The 23238-nt window shown below is 49.0% G+C and overlaps 1 protein-coding gene across 1 annotated transcript in view; it reads right to left on the bottom strand.

Moving 5' to 3' along the window:
• GAR1 (GAR1 ribonucleoprotein) overlaps positions 1 to 23238 on the bottom strand; it is a 100282-nt gene that overhangs the window by 66893 nt on the left and 10151 nt on the right. Inside the window, exon 2 of the mRNA XM_086961609.1 lies at positions 15454 to 15664. Within this exon, the coding sequence (XP_086817735.1) occupies positions 15454 to 15658 (205 nt within the window). The 5' untranslated portion in view covers positions 15659 to 15664. The remainder of the gene's footprint in view (positions 1 to 15453; positions 15665 to 23238) is intronic.

The following is a 23238-nucleotide window of genomic DNA, read 5'->3' on the forward strand; positions in this document are numbered from 1 at the left end:
TACCCTAAACTTACTCCAACATGTGAAAAGCAATCACCAGATCTACTACACTCAGCTGGTCTGATTACGTTTGGTGATCTGTTCTCGGAGGGCAAATGTACACAACTTGATGACATAACATTTGGAGGAGGCCGACATGCACTTTTGAAGTTTCAATGTTCTCGCTTACGCACAGTGTGCTAAGGCAGCCCTCCTCACTGTAACCCCCTCTACTTAAGACGCCATTGCTACTACAACCTGCTAAAACTACTAGGTGCCTCATCACACTTATGCATAACTCCATGCAGGCTGACGCCCTGATAATCAGACATTTATCACGTGACAAATAAAACTGTGAATTACAGTGTTAGTGGACTGCCGCAAGCAAACTGGTAGGGTCACCAAATAGACTAAGGATTATACACTTTAAATTCCTCCATAGAGTTTACACTACCCTTACATTAATGAGAAAAGGTCTCATGACTGCCCTTCCTCCCCTCATTAGGTACAGGACAGCGAATGTCGATTTACTACACTCTGCATGGTTTGGCCCCACAAGATAATGGCAACAATCACAAATAAAAACGATAGCCTACCAGATTACACTGAACACCATGGTCTGCTTGCTCGGTAGTTTCAGGGCGGTACAGCTAGGTGTGCCTCAAGCTTGCAACATTGGTGCCAATGGTTGCAAAAGGACAGGTGCCACAACACAGGGGACAGGGTTCCTCTCCAACTCATAAAAACTAGCCAAGGGATCGGATGACAAACTTGGATATTCTGAATCTCTACCAAATTTCTATAGGGCGGGAAATATAGCATAGCCATTACTTAATTAGCTGCTAGCTTCCACCGACATTACACTCAAATATGTTAAACATAATAAGCATCCCACACTGATTACTGATAAAGGCTAGATTGCGAGTAACTGTCCCAAATGCACTATGTCACGTGCGATTCAAGATCACAGCTGCAGAGGATGGTAAGAGCATTCTTAAAGAGATTGTTTGCCACTTGCTTACTTTACTCAAATAAGATCTTTACTAAAGAGTCATTGACCATATCAACAAGGCTTTAACCGTAGTGCTCTCGCTTTTTAGGTCTCGGACCGGAAAAGCTGGCTTGCCAGCTTCCGGTCAGAGAATTAATGATTTTGAGTACGGAGCTTGAACCCGCCTCTGTACTCGACCTCTCCTCAATTGGCTGGCTTCCTAAACGGAGGCCAGCCATTGGAGGAGAGATCCATCACTCCGATGTAGCCCCGTCCTTTTCGGATTTGGGGGCGTCATTTTTGCTGTTCTTTAGACAGTGACGTCATCCGTCACTCAGCACAGCAAAACACGCCCCCAAATCCGAAAATGGCCGTGCGTTTCTCCAAGGCATTTTCTCCTTGCCTCGGAGAAACGTGGTGGTGTTTTCGGAGCTGCTCGCCTCCTTCGGAGCTGCTCGGCTTCGCCCCTCTCCTCCCTTCCCTCCTATCTGTTATTTTCTCGTCTTCCCCTTCAGAAGGCGCTCGGCGAGAAACCACCCTCTGCCCCTTCATTGTTTTTTATTTAATTTAAAAGCGAGGTCGATTCCCGTCGGAGTTGTTCAACAGTTCAATATTTTTTTCTTCGTTTTTATCCCAAATGTATTTTTTGCTCTTCGGAAAAATGTTTGGAGCGGCGCGGCTCGCAGCCGGCGATTGTCAGTGCGCTGTTAATTTAACAGCACGGCGTAAAGTATTGTTTCACTATACAAAGAATAATCTTATTAATAATTGCCAAGAAAAATTACCCCGCTTTTATTGTAATATCGGCACTTCTTGTATCTCATTTTCACAACTATATTTTTGCTTATAAGAATCTGCCGCAGCCCGGATCCATCTAGGAAAGAAAGCTATACCGTTTAAGAAGAAACCGCCCCGGGAAGCGGCAAAGGAGGGCGGCCGGGCTGTCAGCGCGCCCTACACACACCGCCCCGGAGAGCTCGGGACAGTCACTTCACAGGCCCTGCACTGTCCCATCCCCACGGCGCCCTCATTCATGCCCACGCCCCTTCCAGCAGTACGAGAAGGAGCCCCAGTCTCCCCCGTCTCCCCACGAACACGAAGGAACATGACGCCTCCAACATCGCAATGTTCCTTCAAACAACCAAAACAAATGTCTCTACTGGCAGATTTTATCGCCCCGAGAAAGGCACTCTTTTCCTCCAAAAATAAATATATCATACCCAATAAAAAAATGTCACTCCCAAGCACAAACAGATCGTTCATCGCCCGGCCGCTCAATCCCCAAGTTTGGAAATAAGCGAGTAGGGCATAATAGGAAATACAATGTGTGTGTGTGTGCTGGGGATGGGGGGGCAAGGGAAGGCATGGAAAGCACTTGCAGGATACCGAGGAGCATGGCACATGCACCTGTAAACCCGCACAAAAAGTCCCGGTCTTGGGGGCGTGGCTTGGACGGCAGTGCGAATGGCCGCCTAACCTCGAGCTCCGCAACACAGGAGAACGACTCCATCGGTTTCCTGCTGACCCGCTGTCCTTTCCAGCAGCAAAAGCGGTGTTCCTGATGCCTCACACCCTGCTGAGCCCTCCGGTGCCCTGATCTCTCCTCTCGAGGCTTCTGACGAGGAGTTTTGCAATCTTTTGGGGCGATCGCGCGCCAGCGCCGATTTCTCAAAAATGGCGCCGCTCCGTCACGTCGGAGATGCCTGACGACCTCTCTGGTCTCTGGTAACCAGCAACACCTGGACGAGTTCGCCACAGCCGAGGATGTCAGCTGCTCCCCGGTTTTCCACCTATGCCGGTAAGAAGCGAGAGCTAACACGCTCTCACAGCGCTGTGCTGACACTCTCTGCCCTTCTCGCCTGACCTAAAGATGGCGGCCGCCATCGAAAAAATGCTCCGACTCCTACCTGCTCCAAATACCAGCAATTCAACATGTGGGAGCCTGTAAAGTGAAGCGGTTCTCCTCTACCTTCAGGCAGAAGACCTCCTGTCTGCTTTTTGTGTGGTTTTCCTCGATCCTTGGGGGGTCGCATTTCTAGGTCACTTTTCTAAAGCACTATGGCATCGTGCCCCTAACCATCATCTCACTAACCGGCACCTAGCTCTGCTCTCCCTATAAGCTGACTCAGCTAATCTCCTAATATTACCAGCCTCACAAGGAAGCCTTGGATCGGGAGACAACACAGCGCAACTACACTAACAACGCCAATAAACTAGCCTGCACTAGGCTCGCCTGGCTCTGGGAGAATCACCGCGTGGAGCCAACCTTGAGAGTCTCAACAGCCCTAACCTGTTTGGCAACTCCCTGTCTGATCCCACCATCGTCGCTAGCTAGCTGGTAATCACATCTCTTCTCACACCCCACGTCCAGAATGGCGGGCAGAGAGGAAAAGACAAATTCTAAGAAGGTGAAACCAGAGCCGCAAATTTCTGACTCCCCCATTAAGAGCAAACCAGACATGGCGGCCACGATGGAAATGATTTTAAAAAAGTTAGGAGACCTCACGGTTATCTCCAAATCCACTAAGGCGAATACTGACGCTATGCAGCTTGAACTAACGGCTATCAGAGCTGATATGAATGACCTAAAATCCGGGCTGAACACAGCGGAACAGCGCATCAGCGACGTGGAGGACCTCTCACGTCAATCAGCGGCTAGAATACAGCGCCTTGAAAGCATCACTGACACCCTCAGGCGCCAGCATGCTGAGTTGGAAGACCGCAACAGGCGAGGGAACATTAGAATTTTTGGCATTCCCGAAAACGCAGAAAAAGATGCGGACTCTTGCGTGACTTTCCTGGAAGCATGGATCCCCATGATCACCGGCATTGCTTTCCCGCATGGTCTGGAGCTGGATCGCGCGCATAGAATCCCCACATTCACTACTAACCGCGAGAAGGGTCCCAGACCAATGATATGCAAACCTCTCAGATATCAGCATGTCGAATTGATCCTACAATACGCAAGGAAGCAGCACTCCATCGTGTGGGAAGGTCAGAGGATCATTTTTACACAGGACTACTCCAAGGACACAGTGGAGGTTCGCAAGGGTTTCCTGGAACTCCGCGCCAAGCTCAGATCCAAGAGCATACCCTACTCTTTTGCAGGTCCAGCCAAATTCAGAATCATAATAAACGGCCGCCCAAAATTCTTCACGGACCCGAAAGATCTGGAAAACTACCTGCAAAATGGCCCACCGCAGGAAATGGACCAATCGAATGGCCCTTCTAACAAAAGGAAGACCACGTGACTATCCTGACAAAGTACAGGTCTATCGGATCGCTATCCTTTCCAGGTCACACCAATGTATGCCTGTAGTTTTGTGCTAGATGCCTACTATAGTTGCTTGCTAGTCCGCCCACTCGCTGTTACCAAGCATATATCCTATTTTCCCACTATCGAATTATCGCTTCCAAGCATACTATCAATGCTGTTAGATAAGTGACGATTCATGATCTCCTTTGGTTGGCAACGGTATTGGTGTTTGCTTGCATAATGTCGAGCAGGTTCTACTCTCACACTTAGACTCTATTACACAACGCAAATAGTCGCTACTAGTCTGTCATTATTGTTAATATATGTTGATGTGCACATATACTGCCCTTATATACCCACATATACTGCCCTTATTACAGGGAGCTCAATCCGATACAACGATTCAAGTTTTCTTGACACAACATTTAGCTGGTTCTAACCTTTCTACTGTTCTCGTCTGCACGTTGCAGTCAGTTACTCCTGGTTTATTACAGCATATTAATGCGCACAAACGCTATCAATACGCACGTATTATTGCTGCAGTAATTATTACCCGCTGCCACACCTAATCTGGACATCTAAATCCTCTTACGTTTTAACTTTGGAACTAATGTATATCGTTTGCTAAGGTTTAATAACTCCTGTTTTGCCTAGCTGGGTACTGTCGTCGTACTCCCTACGTACGTATTGGGGGGGGAGGGGGGGAGGGGGGATTGGGAGGGCTTGCATGGGGATTGGGAAAAAGAGAGTTTACAGCAGATAATAATTGTTGGTACTTTATAGCATTGTATATCTTTTTGTGTTATTTTTTGTCCCTTTTTCTGTCCGTTTCATACAGCTACAACACAAGGTCGCTAGTTCTATCCATAGCCATATCGCTAGCTCTGTTCACTTGTTACTGCATTAGCACACAGGCTTCCACGGGGATGTTGGACTCATTGTTCTGCCCCCCACCAGATCACCACTTAGCGATAACCTTGCCCGCTAATGTCTAACACTAAGTCAATAGCAGATGACCTCAACATAGTTTCGTTGAATGTTAAGGGTCTTAACCACCCTGTGAAAAGGAGGAAAGTGTTTGACTACATCGCCAAAACTAAGGGGGATATTATCCTCCTACAGGAAACTAAACTATCGGAAGAGGACACACGTTTCTTAAACATCCATTGGTCTTCCCATATTCTGTCATCCCCTGCACCGCACAAGAAGGGAGGTCTAATTACCCTGATATCAAAGAAGTCAAACATAACACTGGTTTCACACACTCATGACACGGAGGGAAGGGTTCTGGTGGCCCATCTGCGCAGAGAAGATGACCCAATTCACGTAGTGAACATTTATGGCCCCAACTCGGACGACCCCGGGTTTTGGGACTCAGTTTCCCGCTCGATGGAGCATATTCCTCAGGACGACCTTCTCATTGTGGGAGGCGATTTTAATCTTCCTCTAGACCCCTTACTAGACAGGCAGTCCAAATGCGCTTTTCACCCATCACGCTCACATGAGGCACTCCTGCGACTATGCGAAAGGTATTGCCTTAAAGACTCATGGCGTCTCCAAAACCCTGATGGGAGAGACTTCACCTTTTACTCCACTCCCCACAACTCCTACTCACGTATTGACTTTATCCTAATATCCTCTACATTTGGACACCTCATCGAGGAAACCGACATCGCCCCTAAACTGATCTCCGATCATGCATGTATCCACACCAAACTTGCAGGCTCCCGCTCTATCAAACCGCCCAGAAGATGGCGCTTCAACGATGAAACGCTAACCAATCCTGATGACAAACTACAGATTACTAAAGCCATTGGAGAATACTTACTCTTAAATAATGTCCCTGAAACAGATCCGAATATCCTCTGGGATGCGCTCAAAGCCACGATCCGTGGAGTTATTATTAATATAAGAGCAAGAGCCAACAAAGCGATAAACAAAGAACTGGAGCAACTGGAGCAGGAGATCAGATCATTAGAATCCTTACACAAAACCAACCCTCAAGACTCCAAACCCCTTGACCAACTTATAAAAAAGAAATACGAGCATAATTCCATCGTGAGCAAGAGAGCAGGCGTGTGGATCAACCGCTTCAAAGCCTTGAAGCTATGTGAGGGAAACAAAGCAGGGAAGCTGCTGGCCTCCTATCTTAAACACAAACAGAAACTAACAACCATATCTTCTATAAAAGATCCCGCTAATAATACACACACCAACCAATCCAAGATTCTTGATACCTTTAAGCAGTTTTACGAAGAATTATACAGGAATGATAAGCCCCTGGACCCAAAAGCATGTATAGAATACCTAAAGGCCCTTGACCTCCCCAGACTTTCTGAGATAGACAAATTAAATCTAGGGTCACCCATCAGTATCACAGAAATCTCGACGGCCATAAAATCACTCAAAAGCAACAAAGCCCCGGGCCCTGATGGCTTTTCTGCCTCTTTCTACAAAGCCTTTGACAATCAACTCTCCCCGACACTCCAATCCGTGTTCAACTCCACCGCCTCCAGTGGGAGTATCTCTCCCTCGATGAGTGAAGCCACAATAATTGTTATACCCAAAGAAGGGAAAGATCCCCTTCAGACTAAAAATTACCGCCCCATTTCACTTATAAATATCGACTGTAAGATCTATGCCAAGATCTTAGCAACTAGACTAAACGCCGAGCTGCCCAAATTGATAAGTCCATCACAAGTAGGATTTTTGAAACACAGGATGTCGAATGACAACACCAGACTCCTATGCCATATACTTGAAAAAGCGAAAAACTGCAAAATGCCGATGGTTGCAATAACCCTAGATGCTGAGAAAGCATTCGATAAAGTCTCTTGGCCATTTCTTCAACATTGTATGGGCGCATTCAATCTGGGTAACTCTTTCATTAAAATGGTGATGGCCTTATACTCCGCCCCCTCTGCCCGTATATCTATTAATGGAACACTCTCTGACCCGTTCCGCCTATTCCAAGGAACTAGACAGGGTTGCCCACTCTCACCGGCTCTTTTTCTGCTGGCTCTTGAACCACTACTCACCGACATCAAGAAAAATGAGGACATCGCAGGTGTCACCTTCGGAAACACTCAGATCAAACTAGCGGCATATGCCGACGACATCTTAATAGCCACAGAACACCCAACCCTATCAATTAAGGGGCTTATGTCCTCCATCAGTAAATACTCGGCATTGTCCGGCTATAAGTTAAATAAGGACAAATCCGAAGTTAAACCACTTAATGTACATACCACCAAAGAAGTCCTTGGTAATTCAGGTCTAGCCTGGCAACCGGATGTCATTAAGTATCTAGGAATAGAATTCACTGACAACATACTAAGTACACTCAAACACAATGAATCGACCACACTAGCGAAAATCAAAAGAATCTTGGATGGTTGGTCGCCGCGATTCATTACATGGTGGGGTCGGATAGAGACGATAAAAATGATGATCTCCCCATTGGTCAATTATCTGAGCTCGATGCTTCCCCTAACGCTCTCTAACGATTTCCACTCAAAACTGGATAAGGTACTTACCTTTTTCCTCTGGCAGGGGAAAAAAGCCAGGATCAGCATGAAAAAGCTACGACTAGATAAATCCTTGGGTGGTGTCAATTTGGCCGATTTTAGACTCTACCAGACCGCCTTCCTGGCCAGGCAAGGTGCGATTTGGCTCACGCCACAGCCTGATTACACACCCGAGTGGTTGCACATCGAAAAATCCCTAGTGGAAGGCCTTGACCCCTCCTCCCTCCTTACCATCAAAGTGCGTCCCGACATTGACTCTAATATCATATTTAAAAACACCAAGAACTCCCTCCTCCATATCAGTAAATCTCTACCCCATCAATTTCGTAATTCAAAATGGGAATCTCTATGGCGGAATAACACTATAACATACAAAGGTAAACCACTGTATAATCCTTCTTGGATCAGGAAGGGTATACACTTCCCTCACCAACTATACGTGGGCCAGTCACCACTCACATTCAAGGAATTACAAGACGGATTCCAACTCGAGAACATCGACTTCTACTATTTTCTACAAGTTAAGGCGGCCCTAACCAAAGCAAACTTGGGCAACACATCCCCCTCACTCCCTGGCCTTTTATCCACCCTTAATAGACTTGGCCACCAGGTTTCCAGAATGTACAAATTGATCAAACCGCAGAAATCTAACCTGGTCTCTGCATTACAATCCTATTGGGAATCATATTCTTCCACTCCCACATCTGATAACGAGTGGGCCAGAATTTGGGAATCGACCACAAGACACAAAATTAGCCCGACTCTATCCCAAACTAAGTTCTGGCTCCTACACAAAGCCTTTTGGACCCCCAGGAGACTTTTTCTGCACAACATCAAAGACAATGACTCCTGCTGGAACTGTTTGGAAGCGGGAGGGGACCTTGAACATCTGATATTTAAATGCCCCCGGGTTGCCACATACTGGGACAGGATATTTGACTTTGTCAACAGAGCCCTGCACATTTCTCTCCCGAGAGAATTTGCTACTCTAGTTATGGGCTCTTCCAAAGCTGTCACTTTAAATGAAAACGACAAAGCCCTACTTGATCTTTTACTGACAGCGGCGGTTAAAGTCATAACATCCAACTGGAAAGATACAGCCAAAGCCTCCTTCCCCCATTGGCTCAACTGGGTTTCTAACCTCAGGGGTGCCGACACCATTGCACTTGCCTCTCACCCCTGGCGCCCACAACACAGGAAAATATGGGCCTCACTTGACGCTCACTTTGATCTCTTCAAACCTCCGTGAGTCACCTAATACTTTGTTGTCGCAAGCAATTTCTCAATATGTTATTTGATGGTCGTGCTTCACCCTACTGTGCTATATAACCGATCTATCTGCCTGCTGACATATGCCTTCGTGTTGTACGGACTTGATGCTTAACTGTCATTTTCTTTATTTACCTGTTTACTTTTCCCCCCGCATGTTATGTTACTCCATATTATGTTACCTCACCGCTTCTCGATTTATTATGTACCTGTACCATGAACTTTATCTGCTATTATTTGTTCTGTTCATATCACTACCAAACTCTCTCAATAAAAATTTTGTGAAATAAAAAAAAAGTCCCGGTCTTAACGTTTTAAACATAAATATGTTGTCTAATGAGTAAAACCAACGAGAAACTGCATATTCAAACCTGTCCCGCCCTGCTAAGGTTTCAGCTGACCGAACCTGAAAAAAATGAGCGAGAAACGATCTGTTTTGGAGTTTATGTGTGGTTTGAGTATATTTCTTGTACTTCTCCTTTTTGCACCTGTCTCAGGGTGGATGGATTGACAATTTTTCCTAAAATATTTGTTGTGCTGCTGTACTGACTGGAAGGTTGCGTGGGGATATTATTTTCCTCGGACAGTGTCTTGTCATGCGCCATTTTGGGGGTCGATGGGCTTGGTAATGTTTTACCAGTTCTGTTTGACTTGCACCTGTTTTCAGATGGCTAGTGTAGTGTTATTGATATTCCCAGTGCTGTTTTCACTGTATTGGGGGTGATTGGTACACGGTTTGAGGGTCTTGCTCTTAGATGATTATTTGCTGTACCTGTATGGAGGTGAGATATACCTGGGGGATTGTAAGCACCTGGAAATATTATCAAGACTCTAACTTCTCTGGTGTCGAATGCAGAAATTCTCTGTATAGGTTTTATTTTCTTGCACCCCTTTTCGGTGTAGGTGTGGTTTGAATATATTCCTTGAGAAAAAAATTTCCAGCGTTAGTTTTCTAGGCGGAGACTAGTTTTAGGTGAAAATGTTCCATGTGGATATTTAGAGTAGGCACTCTGTTTTTCTGCCCCCTTTTTAGGTCTCGGACCGGAAAAGCTGGCTTGCCAGCTTCCGGTCAGAGAATTAATGATTTTGAGTACGGAGCTTGAACCCGCCTCTGTACTCGACCTCTCCTCAATTGGCTGGCTTCCTAAACGGAGGCCAGCCATTGGAGGAGAGATCCATCACTCCGATGTAGCCCCGTCCTTTTCGGATTTGGGGGCGTCATTTTTGCTGTTCTTTAGACAGTGACGTCATCCGTCACTCAGCACAGCAAAACACGCCCCCAAATCCGAAAATGGCCGTGCGTTTCTCCAAGGCATTTTCTCCTTGCCTCGGAGAAACGTGGTGGTGTTTTCGGAGCTGCTCGCCTCCCTAGGAGCTGCTCGGCTTCGCCCCTCTCCTCCCTTCCCTCCTATCTGTTATTTTCTCGTCTTCCCCTTCAGAAGGCGCTCGGCGAGAAACCACACTCTGCCCCTTCATAGTTTTTTATTTAATTTTGTAGGTGGCTCTGTGTGGGTGGCTCTGTCTGTGTGAGGGTGGCTGTGTAGGTGGCTCTATGTGAATGACTCGGTGTGGGTGGCTCTTTATGTGTGTGTGGGTGGCTTTGTGCGTGTGGCTCTGTGTGGGTGTAAATGCAATAGGTCATGCATTTGCGAGCGATTAAGCTATTGGCATTGTAAATGACAATGCCATTTATTTATGATTAAAAAAAAAAAATCATGAGCAATGCCAATAGCTCTACCTTTAATAATGCCGAGACCATTGCATTGTAAATGCTTGTTCTCTGTGTACTCAAGGAAGATTCAAGCAGATAGGTTTAGTTCGGTTTTCCATTTCTATTTTGGCACTGCAGATCAGAACAACATCAGAAGGAAGATAACCACCTCGCTGGCAATTTCAGTTGCTAGAAGTCCATTTATGATTCTGGTCTCCTTCTCTCATCCAGCATTTGTTCCAGGATTCTAAACGAGGGGGCACAGCCAGAGAAGTTGGTTCCTCATAGATTCTACCAAAAAGTCTATCCGCGTTGCGATTAAGCAAAGCAATTCCAAACACTTTGAAGACAGATTATAATGTTTAGCAACATGAGAAGCATGACTGTAGAAACTGAAGATGCTACCCCCTCTGCTACTATTGATAAGAAAGGTGAGTGTACCTTAAAGATGGTTCATTCCTCTACCAGGTTCTCGCTGATCACTGGTACCTGTGAAACATGCACTGTCCTTGCACAAGTCTCCTTGCAGACTGTCACTGAGAATGTGTTTCTGCAGAAGGACAACTGCCCCCCCCCCCTCTTTTTCCGAAGGCATAGGGAAACCGCCGCAGGTACCCTTAGACATGGCTTCAGATCATGAGAAAGAAGTAGCTCAAACAACGGTGCCAGCGATGGCAGGGCAACACAGAGTACTTAAACCTGAAAAAGAGGAGGGTTCTAAAAAAATAAAAAAATCTCTGCTTGTCAGACTTCCTAATTAGAGTTAAAACTTTTTGGTAAAAGTTTGGAGAGATAGTTAAGTGGCAGAAAAGTCCCTTTTATCTCAAGCCTACGGCAGTGTTCTGGAGGCTTTACAATCCAAAAAGTCAATCTGCACAATAGGAGCATGTCCACCATAAGTATCCAAGACCATAGTAAGGGGGGTTGTTACTCTTTAGCCATATCAAAGTACAAGTCAGCATGAATAGATTAAATAACAAAGCAATAGTGGCAATGTGGTAAACAAAAGAACAACCAGCACCTCAGCCTAGTGTTAGCAATAGTATGTATTCGGACAATTTTTTTTATATTGCGTGCTCTATGCCCGATGCTGTGCCACCCACAGTATCACTCGATACAATCGGATCGCTCAGAGTGCCTCAACAATTAGAAAAACAAAGACAGAGCACAGCAGACAATCAAGTAGATAGCTGGTTGAGCCCAACCAGCAAGCTTATTTAATGCAGAAATCCAATAAAGTGTATTCTGTTCAGCAAACAATTTTCATTACAGATGTTCTGAAATTACAACATAGGTACAGCCACAGCCGACACGTGTTTCGTCGCCACAGAATTTATTTTTCAACTTTTTCAAGGCTTTCTCTAAGCTTTCATATGGATTCTGGAAACACTGTCCAAACCAGAAAAAACCATAAGATTCTGAACCGGAAAATGTAGTCCAGATAAATGAGTTACTAAGTGACTTGACACTTTGTACGCGACGGGAATCTTCTCGAATTCAAACGTAGAAGCAAAAGTGGTAGACGTCTCTTATTTTTCTTGTGACACGTGTTTCGACGCCACAGAATTTATTTCGCGACTTTTTCAAGGATGTATAGTACTTTCCTCAGCTCCCACTTCCTCGCCACACCTAGATTTTGGAAATTGTTTAAACTTAAATGCTGGATGTCCTTCAGTTTTTCAAAATAATCCTTCTTATGGCACTATCATTCAGTTGGCTGGTGCTAAATCTTGCTTTTAGAGTCTGTAATTTCACTCACCTGATTCTTTTCCTTCTGTCCGAGGGATGACAGCGGCCGAGGCTCACCAAAGGGACTGAAGTGAAAGACCCTTAGTAATGTGCTTGCTTCTGGCTTCACTCCATCTGCAGCAATAACGCTCTGGGGTTTAATATGGGTGCTGAGCTTTCTAAGGCCTTTGTGTTACACAAAGGCCTTAAAAAGCTCAGCTGAGGGTGCCAGACCCACAACAGGGAGCACAGCACCCATATTAAACCCCAGAGCGTTCAGAGACTCAGGTGAGTGAAATTACAGACGAAGAAAGCAAGATTTAGCACCAGCCAACTGAATGTTAGTGCCATAAGAAGGATTATTCTAAGTTTAAACAATTTTTCCAAAATCTAGGTGTGGCGAGGAAGTGGGAGCTGAGGAAAGTACTATACATCCTTGAAAAAGTAGCGAAATAAATTTTGTGGCGACGAAACACGTGTCACTAGAAAAATAAGAGACGTTTACCACTTTTGCTTCTACGTTTGAATTCGAGAAGATTCTCGTTGCGTACTAAGTGATTTATACATTCAAGTCACTTAGTAACTCATTTATCTGGACTACATTTTCCGGTTCCGAATCTTATGGTTTTTTCTGGTTTGGACAGAGTCTCCAGAATCCATATGAAAGCATAGAGAAAGCCTTGAAAAAGTCACAAAATAAATTCTGTGGCGACGAAACACGCGTCAGCTGTGGCTGTACCTATGAATAGATTAACACTACTCAACAAATCCCTACTGACATTCTCCTTCCTTGAAGGGATGGTTGTCTCGCCGTTCCCTTGGATTTGGGACTTTGGATCAGACATAGGGGTGCAGCAAGTGATCAGTAAAGGATTCTCCTTAGACTGATTGGTCCCCTGGATCTACATAATCATCACTGGCAAACCCTCCAAAGAGGGAAGCCTTACACAGGATGTGTTACATTATATTTGCCATATAATATAATGGAGCAGTTGGGCCTGGTGGTTTACTCCTATCTACTCCTAGTCTGATGATTGCAAGAAACACTTCATGGACTGCAGTCTCAATGTGGTGAACCTCTTTTTATGTATATGTAAATCAGGGATGTGACATTTTTAGATTAAACAACTGCAGGTGATCATACCTAGAGCCTGTCCAGGTACTTTTCTGACATATCTGGAAGGATGTATATTTGCATATGCCAATCCAACCAGGGCATCAAAGGGACCTGAGATTTTTGATTCTCTCTGGTCAGATATAGTCCATATCCTTTGGACTGAAGTCAGCACAAGAGTATGCATAATGGGTTTTAGCACTGCAGCTTCTGAAGGGGGAGGGGGGGGGGGGGTTAGGTGCACCCATCCAGATAGGATGGTGAATTAAGACTTTCCCCCCCCCCAACTGACACACACTGATCTGATGTGAAAGGTCTCTAGAAATCTTGTAAGATTCTAAACAAAAACAAACTGAATGTTGTACCATCCATCAGAGAGAGGGTTCCTACATTCCCCAATGGATACCTATTGTAGGGCAAGTACTGCTTCTATCTCCTGGCTAAGAGCTCTTATCAGGTGGTAATGGGCTCCTGCCAGTCACTAAATTCACAGGGAGGCACAGCAGATTGTGTTTGTGGTGCTCTACCACTTTGGTCCCCTAGCACTGGTTTCAGCCGCCACATCTAGTGCAGCATGCTTTCCAGACTCAGTATTAAGACCAGGACGCAAGGAAGAGAGGGTTAGAGAGAAAAATGTTTTTAAAAAATCAAGAAAAAAAACAAAACACAGCTTCCTATACCTCAGGTCACGACAACAGCTGCCACTCACAGATAATGGGAGTTGCTCTGCGGATTGAGTCACCTCTTGGGTTGTGGCCAGTAGTCCAATAGACTTCCAAGTGGAAGTGACAGAGAGCAGTTTGGACAGAGGGATAGTCCTTTGTCTACTTAAAGGCCACAAAAGCAAGAAGGCCTTTTCCCTGAATCATGACAGCAAATAGGTCACAGAATGTTACATACACAGGCATGGGGCTCCACATCTCCCTCCTAGGCACTTCAGCACACTGGTGACCTCATCTCTTAGCTTTAATCTGGGCCTTGTACCTCCCACAGCTGGGGACTGTCTAAGTTGACTCACAGACGTATAGGTCCTTCTTCAATTGGCTTACCACTCAGCCTGGAGGTCTTTCAGGTGATCAAGAAACATTTGGGGACTCTATGAACAGCCATGCTTATATACAGACAGTAGATTTTGCTGCCAACATTTTGCATGAAAGGGAATGTGTAGGGACATTTGTGGTTTGCCTTTTCCCCTACAATGTCTGTTCATCTGGGCTCTCCTCAAGATTGGGACACATGTGTTCACATGCCTTCTCAAGGCACCCATTCTGGCCTCAACTGAGAATATCCCCTCACGCCCACCAGGAGTGCAGGGTCGGTACCACCCCTCAGCTTGAAGTATGAACAGTTAAGTCTCGTACAAGCGGGTAAGTCCACTAAGATGGCTTTCATCTCGGATTACTAAACAGTTTATGCATTTTTGTCAGTTTGAATTTAGCCTTGTTCTCTGAAAGGTCTTAAATTCGTACACTGCATGTCACAGAGAGTATGGAGCGTATTTAGTAAGGAACCCCCTCTTTCAATTTGTTACATCCTCAGTGAGGACTGGTAGAAGTGAACAAGTGGGCAATACCTAGATTACTTACTAGAACTTTTCCTTACACCAAGCCCTAAACCCTTAGAACCCCACACACAAAGCGGATGTCCACGGGTCTGATGTTAAGCAGAGCCTCCTACTATTTTTCAATGAATGCTTAAGATCCCTCTTAATGGTAGGCTCCACGTACAATGCAGTTAAAATAATACTGTCCATCCACGACATTTCAATCATTTATAATAAATGATGCAAACCATTTCACTATATTTAACTCTTAGGCTGCATGCACATAAAAGGGCACATGATTAACTGGAAGCTACTCAAACAGATAAATAGCTTACCAACAACGCTCTCTGGTGGTCCTTGGTCGTATCCTCTATTAAAACCTCCACGCCCAAAACCGCCACCACCACCACGTCCACCACCTCTGAAACCACCACGTCCACCACCTCTGAAACCGCCGCCACGTCCACCACCCCGATCACCTCCTCCTCGATATCCACCACCGCCTCGATTGAATCCACCTCCGCCTCCACGGTAAGACATTTTTGGCTAAAAGGAGAGAACAAAATAATTATTATTGAAGGAAAAAAATAACAAAAAAATATAACGCATAAGCATTGCTTAATGTGAGCTACAACCAACAAACACTGGCAACCCCAACTGGTCGCTGCAAGGCAAGAGCTATTGGCTTTGTAAATGTTAATGTATTTTAGCCATGTAGCCAAAGAGTACATCATTTAAGCGGGAACGCCACAATTTATCCATGTTTTCTGGTCAACACTTTGTAGAAATCAGACAGGAAATAAATAATCTATTTGTCTTTTGACTAAAAGCTGAGCGCTTTACATGAGCACTAGTTACATGAGAAGCTCACTTGCACGGTTTACAGGCATAGCAAGATTAAGTGATGTGCTCAGAATCACAGGATGTTGATCCTACGCCAGGACTCGAACCTGGTTCCATGTTGAAAGATCTTATCGCAATGGCATAACCTGGGTAGAGGGAGGGAGGCAGCGGGTTAAAAAAAACAAAAGCAATTTATGGGTAGCTCCCGGTTGTAAACAAAGGAGCCATCATGTGACCAGCACACCCCCACCCCCATTCTTCTCCTGGACAAAATGTGTGTATAGGGCAGAAACGTGTAGCCTTGACAAAGTTATAACTGAAACTAAAAGGAATTTAGAACTAACACGTTAGCCACAGGAACAGATGTGCAGCTTACAGGGTGAGGGAGTCCTTAAACTATAATTAAGAGCTAGTCGGAGCGCAAAATAAATAATTAAGAGCTAGTCAGAGCGCAAAATAAATAAGTAATGGAAGTTTATTCATCAGGCTTCAGTGGGTTACAAAACAAGAAAGAGCACTGAAACCGTAAACCCATGTTTGACTGTCAATCAATCAAAGACATTTATAGAGCGCTCTACTTACCCGGAGGGTCTCAAGGCGCTGGGGGGGGGGTGGGGGCGGTGCTGCTACTGCTTGAACAGCCAGGTCTTGAGCTTCTTCCTGAAGGAGAGGTGGTCTTGGGTCAGGCGCAGGTCGGGAGGGAGGGAGTTCCAGGTCTTGGCGGCCAGGTAGGAGAAGGCCCTTCCTCCTGTTGTCGTTCTTCGGATGCGGGGGACGGCGGCGAGGGCGTGACTGGCTGATCGGAGGTGGCGTTTGGGAGCGTAGAAGTTGATGCGGTTGTTGAGGTAGCTCGGGCCTTGGTCGTGTAGGGCTTTGTTTGCATGGGTGAGGAGACGGAATGTGATTCTTTTGTTGATGGGGAGCCAATGCAGGTCTCTCAGGTGTCCGGAGATGTGGCTGTGTCGTGGGATGTCGAGGATAAGTCTGGCTGAGGTGTTCTGGATCCGCTGGAGTCTCTTCTGGAGCTTGGAGGTGGTTCCGGCGTAGAGGGCGTTGCCGTAGTCCAGTCGGCTGGTGACGAGGGCCTGGGTGACCGTCTTCCTGGTCTCAGTGGGGATCCACCGGAAGATCTTCCGTAGCATGCGCAGGATGTTGAAGCACGACGAGGAGACGGCGTTGACTTGTCTGGTCATGGAGAGGGAGGAGTCCAGGATGAAGCCCAGGTTGCGTGCGTGGTCTGTCGGTTTGGGTGCGGAGCCCAGGCCGGGGGGCCACCAGGAGTCGTCCCAGGCGGAGGGCGAGGAGCCCAGGATGAGGACTTCCGTCTTGTCCGAGTTCAGTTTCAGGCGGCTGGTCGACATCCACTCGGCTACGTCTTACATCCCTTCGTGAAGGTCGGCTCTGGCGATGGCGGGGTCGTTGGTCAGGGAGAGGATCAGCTGGGTGTCGTCGGCGTAGATGATGTTGAGGTTGTGTTGGCGTGCGATGGCCGCGAGGGGGCTCATGTAGACGTTGAAGAGGGTGGGGCTCAGCGAGGATCCTAGAGGGACGCCGCAGATGACTTCGGTGGCCTCCGACTTGTACGGTGGTAGGCGGACTCTCTGTGTTCTTCCGTTGAGGAAGGAGATGATCCATTCCAGTGCCTTCTCCTGGATTCCGACGTTGCTGAGGCGCTGCACTAGGGTGTGGTGGCAGACAGTGTCGAATGCCGCAGAGAGGTCTAGGAGGATGAGGGCCGCTGTTTCTCCGTTGTCCATCATGGCTCGGATGTCATCGATGGCAGCGATGAGGGCGGTCTCGGTGCTGTGATTGGCTCGGAAGCCAGACTGTGAGGAGTCGAGGGATCCATTTGTCTCGAGGAAGGCGGCCAGTTGTTTGTTGACGGTCTTCTCGATGACTTTGGCAGGAGGAGCGAGATGGGGCGGTAATTCTTGAGTTCGGTGGGGTCCGCTGTTGGTTTCTTTAGTAGAGCGCTGAGTTCGGCGTGCTTCCAGCTTTCTGGGAAGGTGGCGGTGTTGAAGGATGTGTTGATGATTTCCCGCAGGTGGGGTGCGATGACAGCGTCAGCTTTGTTGAAGATGTGGTGAGGGCAGGGGTCGGTCGGAGATCCGGAGTGGATGGAGTTCATCATACGGACGGTGTCTTCGGTGCTGATCGGAGTCCAGGCGCGGAGGGTGGTGGTGGGGGGCGTAGGTGCGGTCGTGGCGTGCGTCGGTTGGGCGTTGAAGCTGTTGTGTATGCCCGCGATCTTGTTGTGGAAGTAGGAGGCGAGGGAGTTGCAGAGGTCTTGCGAAGGGGTGATGTCGTTGTTTCCGGAGTTGGGGTTGGAGAGCTCTTTCACGATGTTGAAGAGTTCCTTGCTGTTGTGTGCGTTGTTGTCCAGCCGGTCCTTGAATGCAGTTTTCTTGGTGGCGCGGATCAGTTGGTGGTGCTTCCGGGTGGCAAGCTTGAGGGTGGTCATGTTGTCCGGTGTTTGTTCCCTTCTCCAGACTTTCTCGAGGGCTTGGCAGTTCTTCTTGGAGCTCTTGAGTTCGTCGGTGAACCATGGGGCCTTCTTGCTGCCGGGTCTGCTGGGCGGGGTCCTCAGTGGGGCGAGTTCGTCCGCGCAGTTGCTGATCCACTTCGTGAGGCTGTCGGCGGCCTGGCTGGGGTTCGCTGAGCTGGCGGGAGGGTGCTGGCTCAGGGATGTGGCGAGTTGGTCGGCTGTGATCTTGTTCCAGTTTCTTCGGGCAACCTGTTGCTGGTGGTGGTGGTGGTGTATCGTCGTTCTTCTGAAGGTGAAGTGGACGCAGCTGTGGTCCGTCCAGTGGAGTCCTGTGGCATGGCTGAAGGCGATGTCTTTGCTGGATGAGAAGACGGCGTCGAGTGTGTGTCCGGCGAGGTGGGTGGGGGTGGACACCAGCTGCTTGAGTCCGAGGTTGGCGAGGTTGTCGAGCAGGGTGATGGTGTTGCGGTCGTTGTTGTTCTCCAGGTGGAAGTTGATGTCCCTCAGGAGGATGTAGTCAGCGGAGGGGAGGGCGTGCGGGCTGACGAAGTCGGCGATGTCCTCGCTGAATTGTGTGCGTGGTCCCGGGGGTCGGTAGATCAGGGTGCCTCTGAGGGTGGTCTTCGGGTCGTGTGGATCTGGAAGTGTAGGTGTTCGGCGGTCGTCAGGGTGTCGTCGGTGTAGGTCGTGATGTGGATGGTGTCCCTGTGGATGATGGCGATGCCTCCTCCCGTCTGGTTGGCGGTGCGGTCCCTCCGGGTGATCTTGTAGCCATCTGGGATGGCGATGGCGATGTCGGGCGCTGAGGAGTCGTTCATCCAGGTTTCCGTGAGGTTTCCGTGAGGAAGGCAACGTCAGGAGCTGTGGTGTCGAGGAGGTTCCAGAGTTCGATGGCGTGTCTGTGGACGGAGCGGGTGTTGAGCAGGATGCACTTGAGGTGGTTGCTGCTGGTGTTCGGCCTGGCGGGTGCTGGTGCGAGCAAGGTCCGGATGCAGGTGAACTTGCAGGCGTGGCAGCTGAAGGGTCCGTGGGTGCGTCTCGGGGTGGCTCGGTAGCATCCCGGGACTCGGCCGGTGTTGAGTGCGTTGAGGGCGGCGGCGTCGTACGTCCGGCGGGTGGGCTGGGGTCTGCTGGGTCCTGGCACTGGGCGCGGTCCAGGCGCGGACGGGCGCAGACGGGCTTGCCTTTGGCGCACCTTCGGCGCTCAATCGGTGCTCCCGCTGCGCGCGTCCGCTGCGCGGTCGCTCTGGGGGCGTCATAAGTGAGGAGCCGGGAGGGCGGTTCAGCTGGGTGGCGGGAGCGGGGCGGCCAAGGGGCAGGAGGGGGGGGGGGGGGGCGGAGCGCCAGAGGACAGTGGCGGGAAGAAGGCGGCAAGAGCACCCCGGAGGGGGAGGGCAGCCGAAGCGGGGGAGAGGGAAACGGAAGGAAGGGTGACCAGGCGGCGGGCGGGGGAGGCAACAGGCACACAGCAGGGGTACAGAAAAAAAATGGGGAAGCAACAGGCGACAGGGGAACCAGGCACGCAGTGGAAGGCAGGCAGGCAGCGGTGAAGACGGAGGTAGCAGGAAGAGCGCAGCCGTCAGCAGGGCAGCCGGCAGAAGGGCAGCGTGCTGGCAGTAGCAGGCAGGAGCGTTGTAGGTGGGGCGACCTCGCCTGGGCAGGCTCGAGCGGTCACTCCAGAAAACTGCGCTGGGACTCCTTAAGTGAGGAGCCGGGAGGGCGGTTCAGCTGGGTGGCGGTAGCGGGGCGGCCAATGGGCAGGAGGGGGGGCGGAGCGCCAGAGGGCAGTGGCGGGAAGAAGGCGGCAAGAGCACCACGGAGGGGGAGGGCAGCTGAAGCGGGGGAGAGGGAAACGGAAGGAAGGGTGACCAGGCGGCGGGCGGGGGAGGCACACAGCAGGGGTACAGAAAAAACAAGCATTGGAAATGCAATAGGTCTCGCATTAGGAAAGTTTGAGCTATTGGTATTGTAAATGACCCTTTTTTTATTTATGTGTTGGTTTTGAAAGTAGCAAAATTAATAGCTTTGTCAGTTACAATGTCAATAGTTTTAACTTTTGCAAATGTGACACCTATAGCATTTGTAACGCAATGTGTGTTGTATTTACGTGACTTAGATGTATTGATATTACAAATAACAATGGCTTTTAATTTTGTAAATAATTAATACTTAAATAAAAGTTATTGTAATTTATAATGGCAATAGCTTAAACGTTTGTAAATAACTTTTGTGAAGATTATGTTCAGTGTATTTTACTGTGACGACAATCCAAGAACATTGCATTTGCACCTACACACACATAGCCACACACATGTAGATGTGGTGGTGGTGTATCTGGGGGATATGGTGGTGGTGGATGTGGTGGTGGTGGTGGATGTGGTGGTGATGGTGGTGGATGTGGTGGTGATGGTGGTGGATGTGGTGGTGATGGTGGTGGATGTGGTGGTGATGGTGGTGGATGTGGTGGTGATGGTGGATGTGGGGGTGGTGGTGGATGTGGTGGTGGTGGTGGTGGTGGATGTGGTGGTGGTGGTGGTGTATGTGGTGGATGTGGTGAAAGTGGTGGTGGAAGTGATGGTGGTGGGTGTGGTGGATGCGGTGGTGGATGCGGTGGTGGATGTGGTGGTGGTGGATGCGGTGGTGGATGTGGTGGTGGATGTGGTGGTGGATGTGGTGGATGTGGTGGATGTGGTGGAAGTGGTGGATGTGGTGGTGGATGCGGTGGATGCGGTGGAAGTGGTGTATGTGGTGGTGGATGTCATGGTGGATGTGAAGGTGATGGATGTGGTGGTGGATGTGGTGGTGGATGTCATGGTGGATGTGAAGGTGATGGATGTGGTGGTGGATGTGGTGGTGGATGTGGTGGTGGATGTCATGGTGGATGTGAAGGTGATGGATGTGATGGTGGATGTGGTGGTGGATGTGATGGTGGATGTGGTGGATGTGGTGGTGGATGTGGTGGTGTTGTGGTGGATGTGGTGGTGTTGTGGTGTTGTGGTGGATGTGGTGGTGTTGTGGTGGATGTGGTGGTGGTGGATGCGTTGGTGGATGAGGTGGTGGATGAGGTGGTGGATGAGGTGGTGGATGAGGTGGTGGATGAGGTGGTGGATGAGGTGGTGGATGAGGTGGTGGATGAGGTGGTGGATGAGGTGGTGGATGAGGTGGTGGATGAGGTGGTGGATGAGGTGGTGGATGAGGTGGTGGTGGATGTGGTGGTGGATGTGGTGGTGGATGTGGTGGATGTGGTGGTGGATGCGGCGGTGGTGGATGCGGCGGTGGTGGTGGTGGTTGTAGTGGATGTGGTGGTGGGTGTGGTGGTGGTGGTGGGTGTGGTGGTGGTGGTGGGTGTGGTGGTGGTGGTGGGTGTGGTGGTGGTGGTGGTGGTGGGTGTGGTGGTGGTGGTGGTGGTGGGTGTGGTGGATACGGTGGTGGTGGATACGGTGGTGGTGGATACGGTGGTGGTGGATACGGTGGTGGTGGATACGGTGGTGGTGGATACGGTGGTGGTGGATACGGTGGTGGTGGATGTGGCGGTGGATGTCATGTTGGATGTGGATGTGTTGGTGGATGTGGTGGTGGATGCGGTGGTGGTGGTAGTGGTGGATGCGGTGGTGGTGGTAGTGGTGGATGCGGTGGTGGTGGTAGTGGTGGATGCGGTGGTGGTGGTAGTGGTGGATGGGGTGGTGGTTGTAGTGGATGTGGTGGTGGGTGTGGTGGTGGATGCGGTGGTGGATGTGACGGTGGTGGTGGTGGATGCAGTGGTGGATGTGGTGGATGCTGTGGTGGATGTGGTGGTGGATGTGGAGGTGGATGTGGTGGTGGATGTGGTGGTGGATGTGGTGGTGGATGTGGTGGTGGATGTGGTGGTGGATGTGGTGGTGGATGTGGTGGTGGATGTGGTGGTGGATGCGGTGGTGAAGTGGTGGTGAAGTGGTGGTGGATGTGGTGGTGGATGCGGTGGTGAAGTGGTGGTGGATGTGGTGTTGGATTTGATGGTGGATGTGATGGTGGTGGTGAAGTGGTGGTGGATGTGATGGTGGATGTGGTGTTGGATTTGATGGTGGATGTGATGGTGGATGTGATGGTGGATGTGGTGGATGTGGTGGATGTGGTGGATGCGGCGGTGGTGGTGGATGCGGTGGTGGTGGATGTGGTGGATGCGGCGGTGGTGGTGGATGCGGTGGTGGTGGTAGTGGTGGATGGGGTGGTGGTTGTAGTGGTGGTTGTAGTGGTGGTTGTAGTGGTGGATGTAGTGGTGGTGGGTGTGGTGGTGGTGGTGGTTGCGGTGGTGGATGCGGTGGTGGATGGGGTGGTGGTGGTGGATGCAGTGGTGGTGGATGTGGTGGTGGTGGATGTGGCTGTGGATGTCATGGTGGATGTGGAGGTGGTGGTGGATGTGGTGGTGGATGCGGTGGATGTGGTGATGGTGGATGCGGTGGTGGTGGTGGTGGATGCGGCGTTCCAACCCGTCACACAGCTAGTACTTGTGGTTTAGAACAACAGACATATGAACTTCGATTATTTCAAAAGCCAATTTCCAACATGAAAATATTACCTTGTCTGACACCGACTCTTCTCACTGTGGTAAGTGTAATGCCGATAGTTAAGCAGCGCGCAGGCTCCTGTGATTATTGTTGAGCACGTTTGGCACACCTTATCAATAAAATACACTGAGAGTGTCGTGGCTGACCAACTGCCCGACACAACAGTAAGGGCACATAGTTAACTGAATATCCTAAAGTGAATATGATTATCATCAGCGTAAATATGTTAGCCCAGATTGAAGCTATTG

This window comes from Lissotriton vulgaris, chromosome 3_1 (assembly GCF_964263255.1).
Source record: "Lissotriton vulgaris chromosome 3_1, aLisVul1.2, whole genome shotgun sequence".
Lineage (NCBI taxonomy): Eukaryota > Metazoa > Chordata > Amphibia > Caudata > Salamandridae > Lissotriton > Lissotriton vulgaris.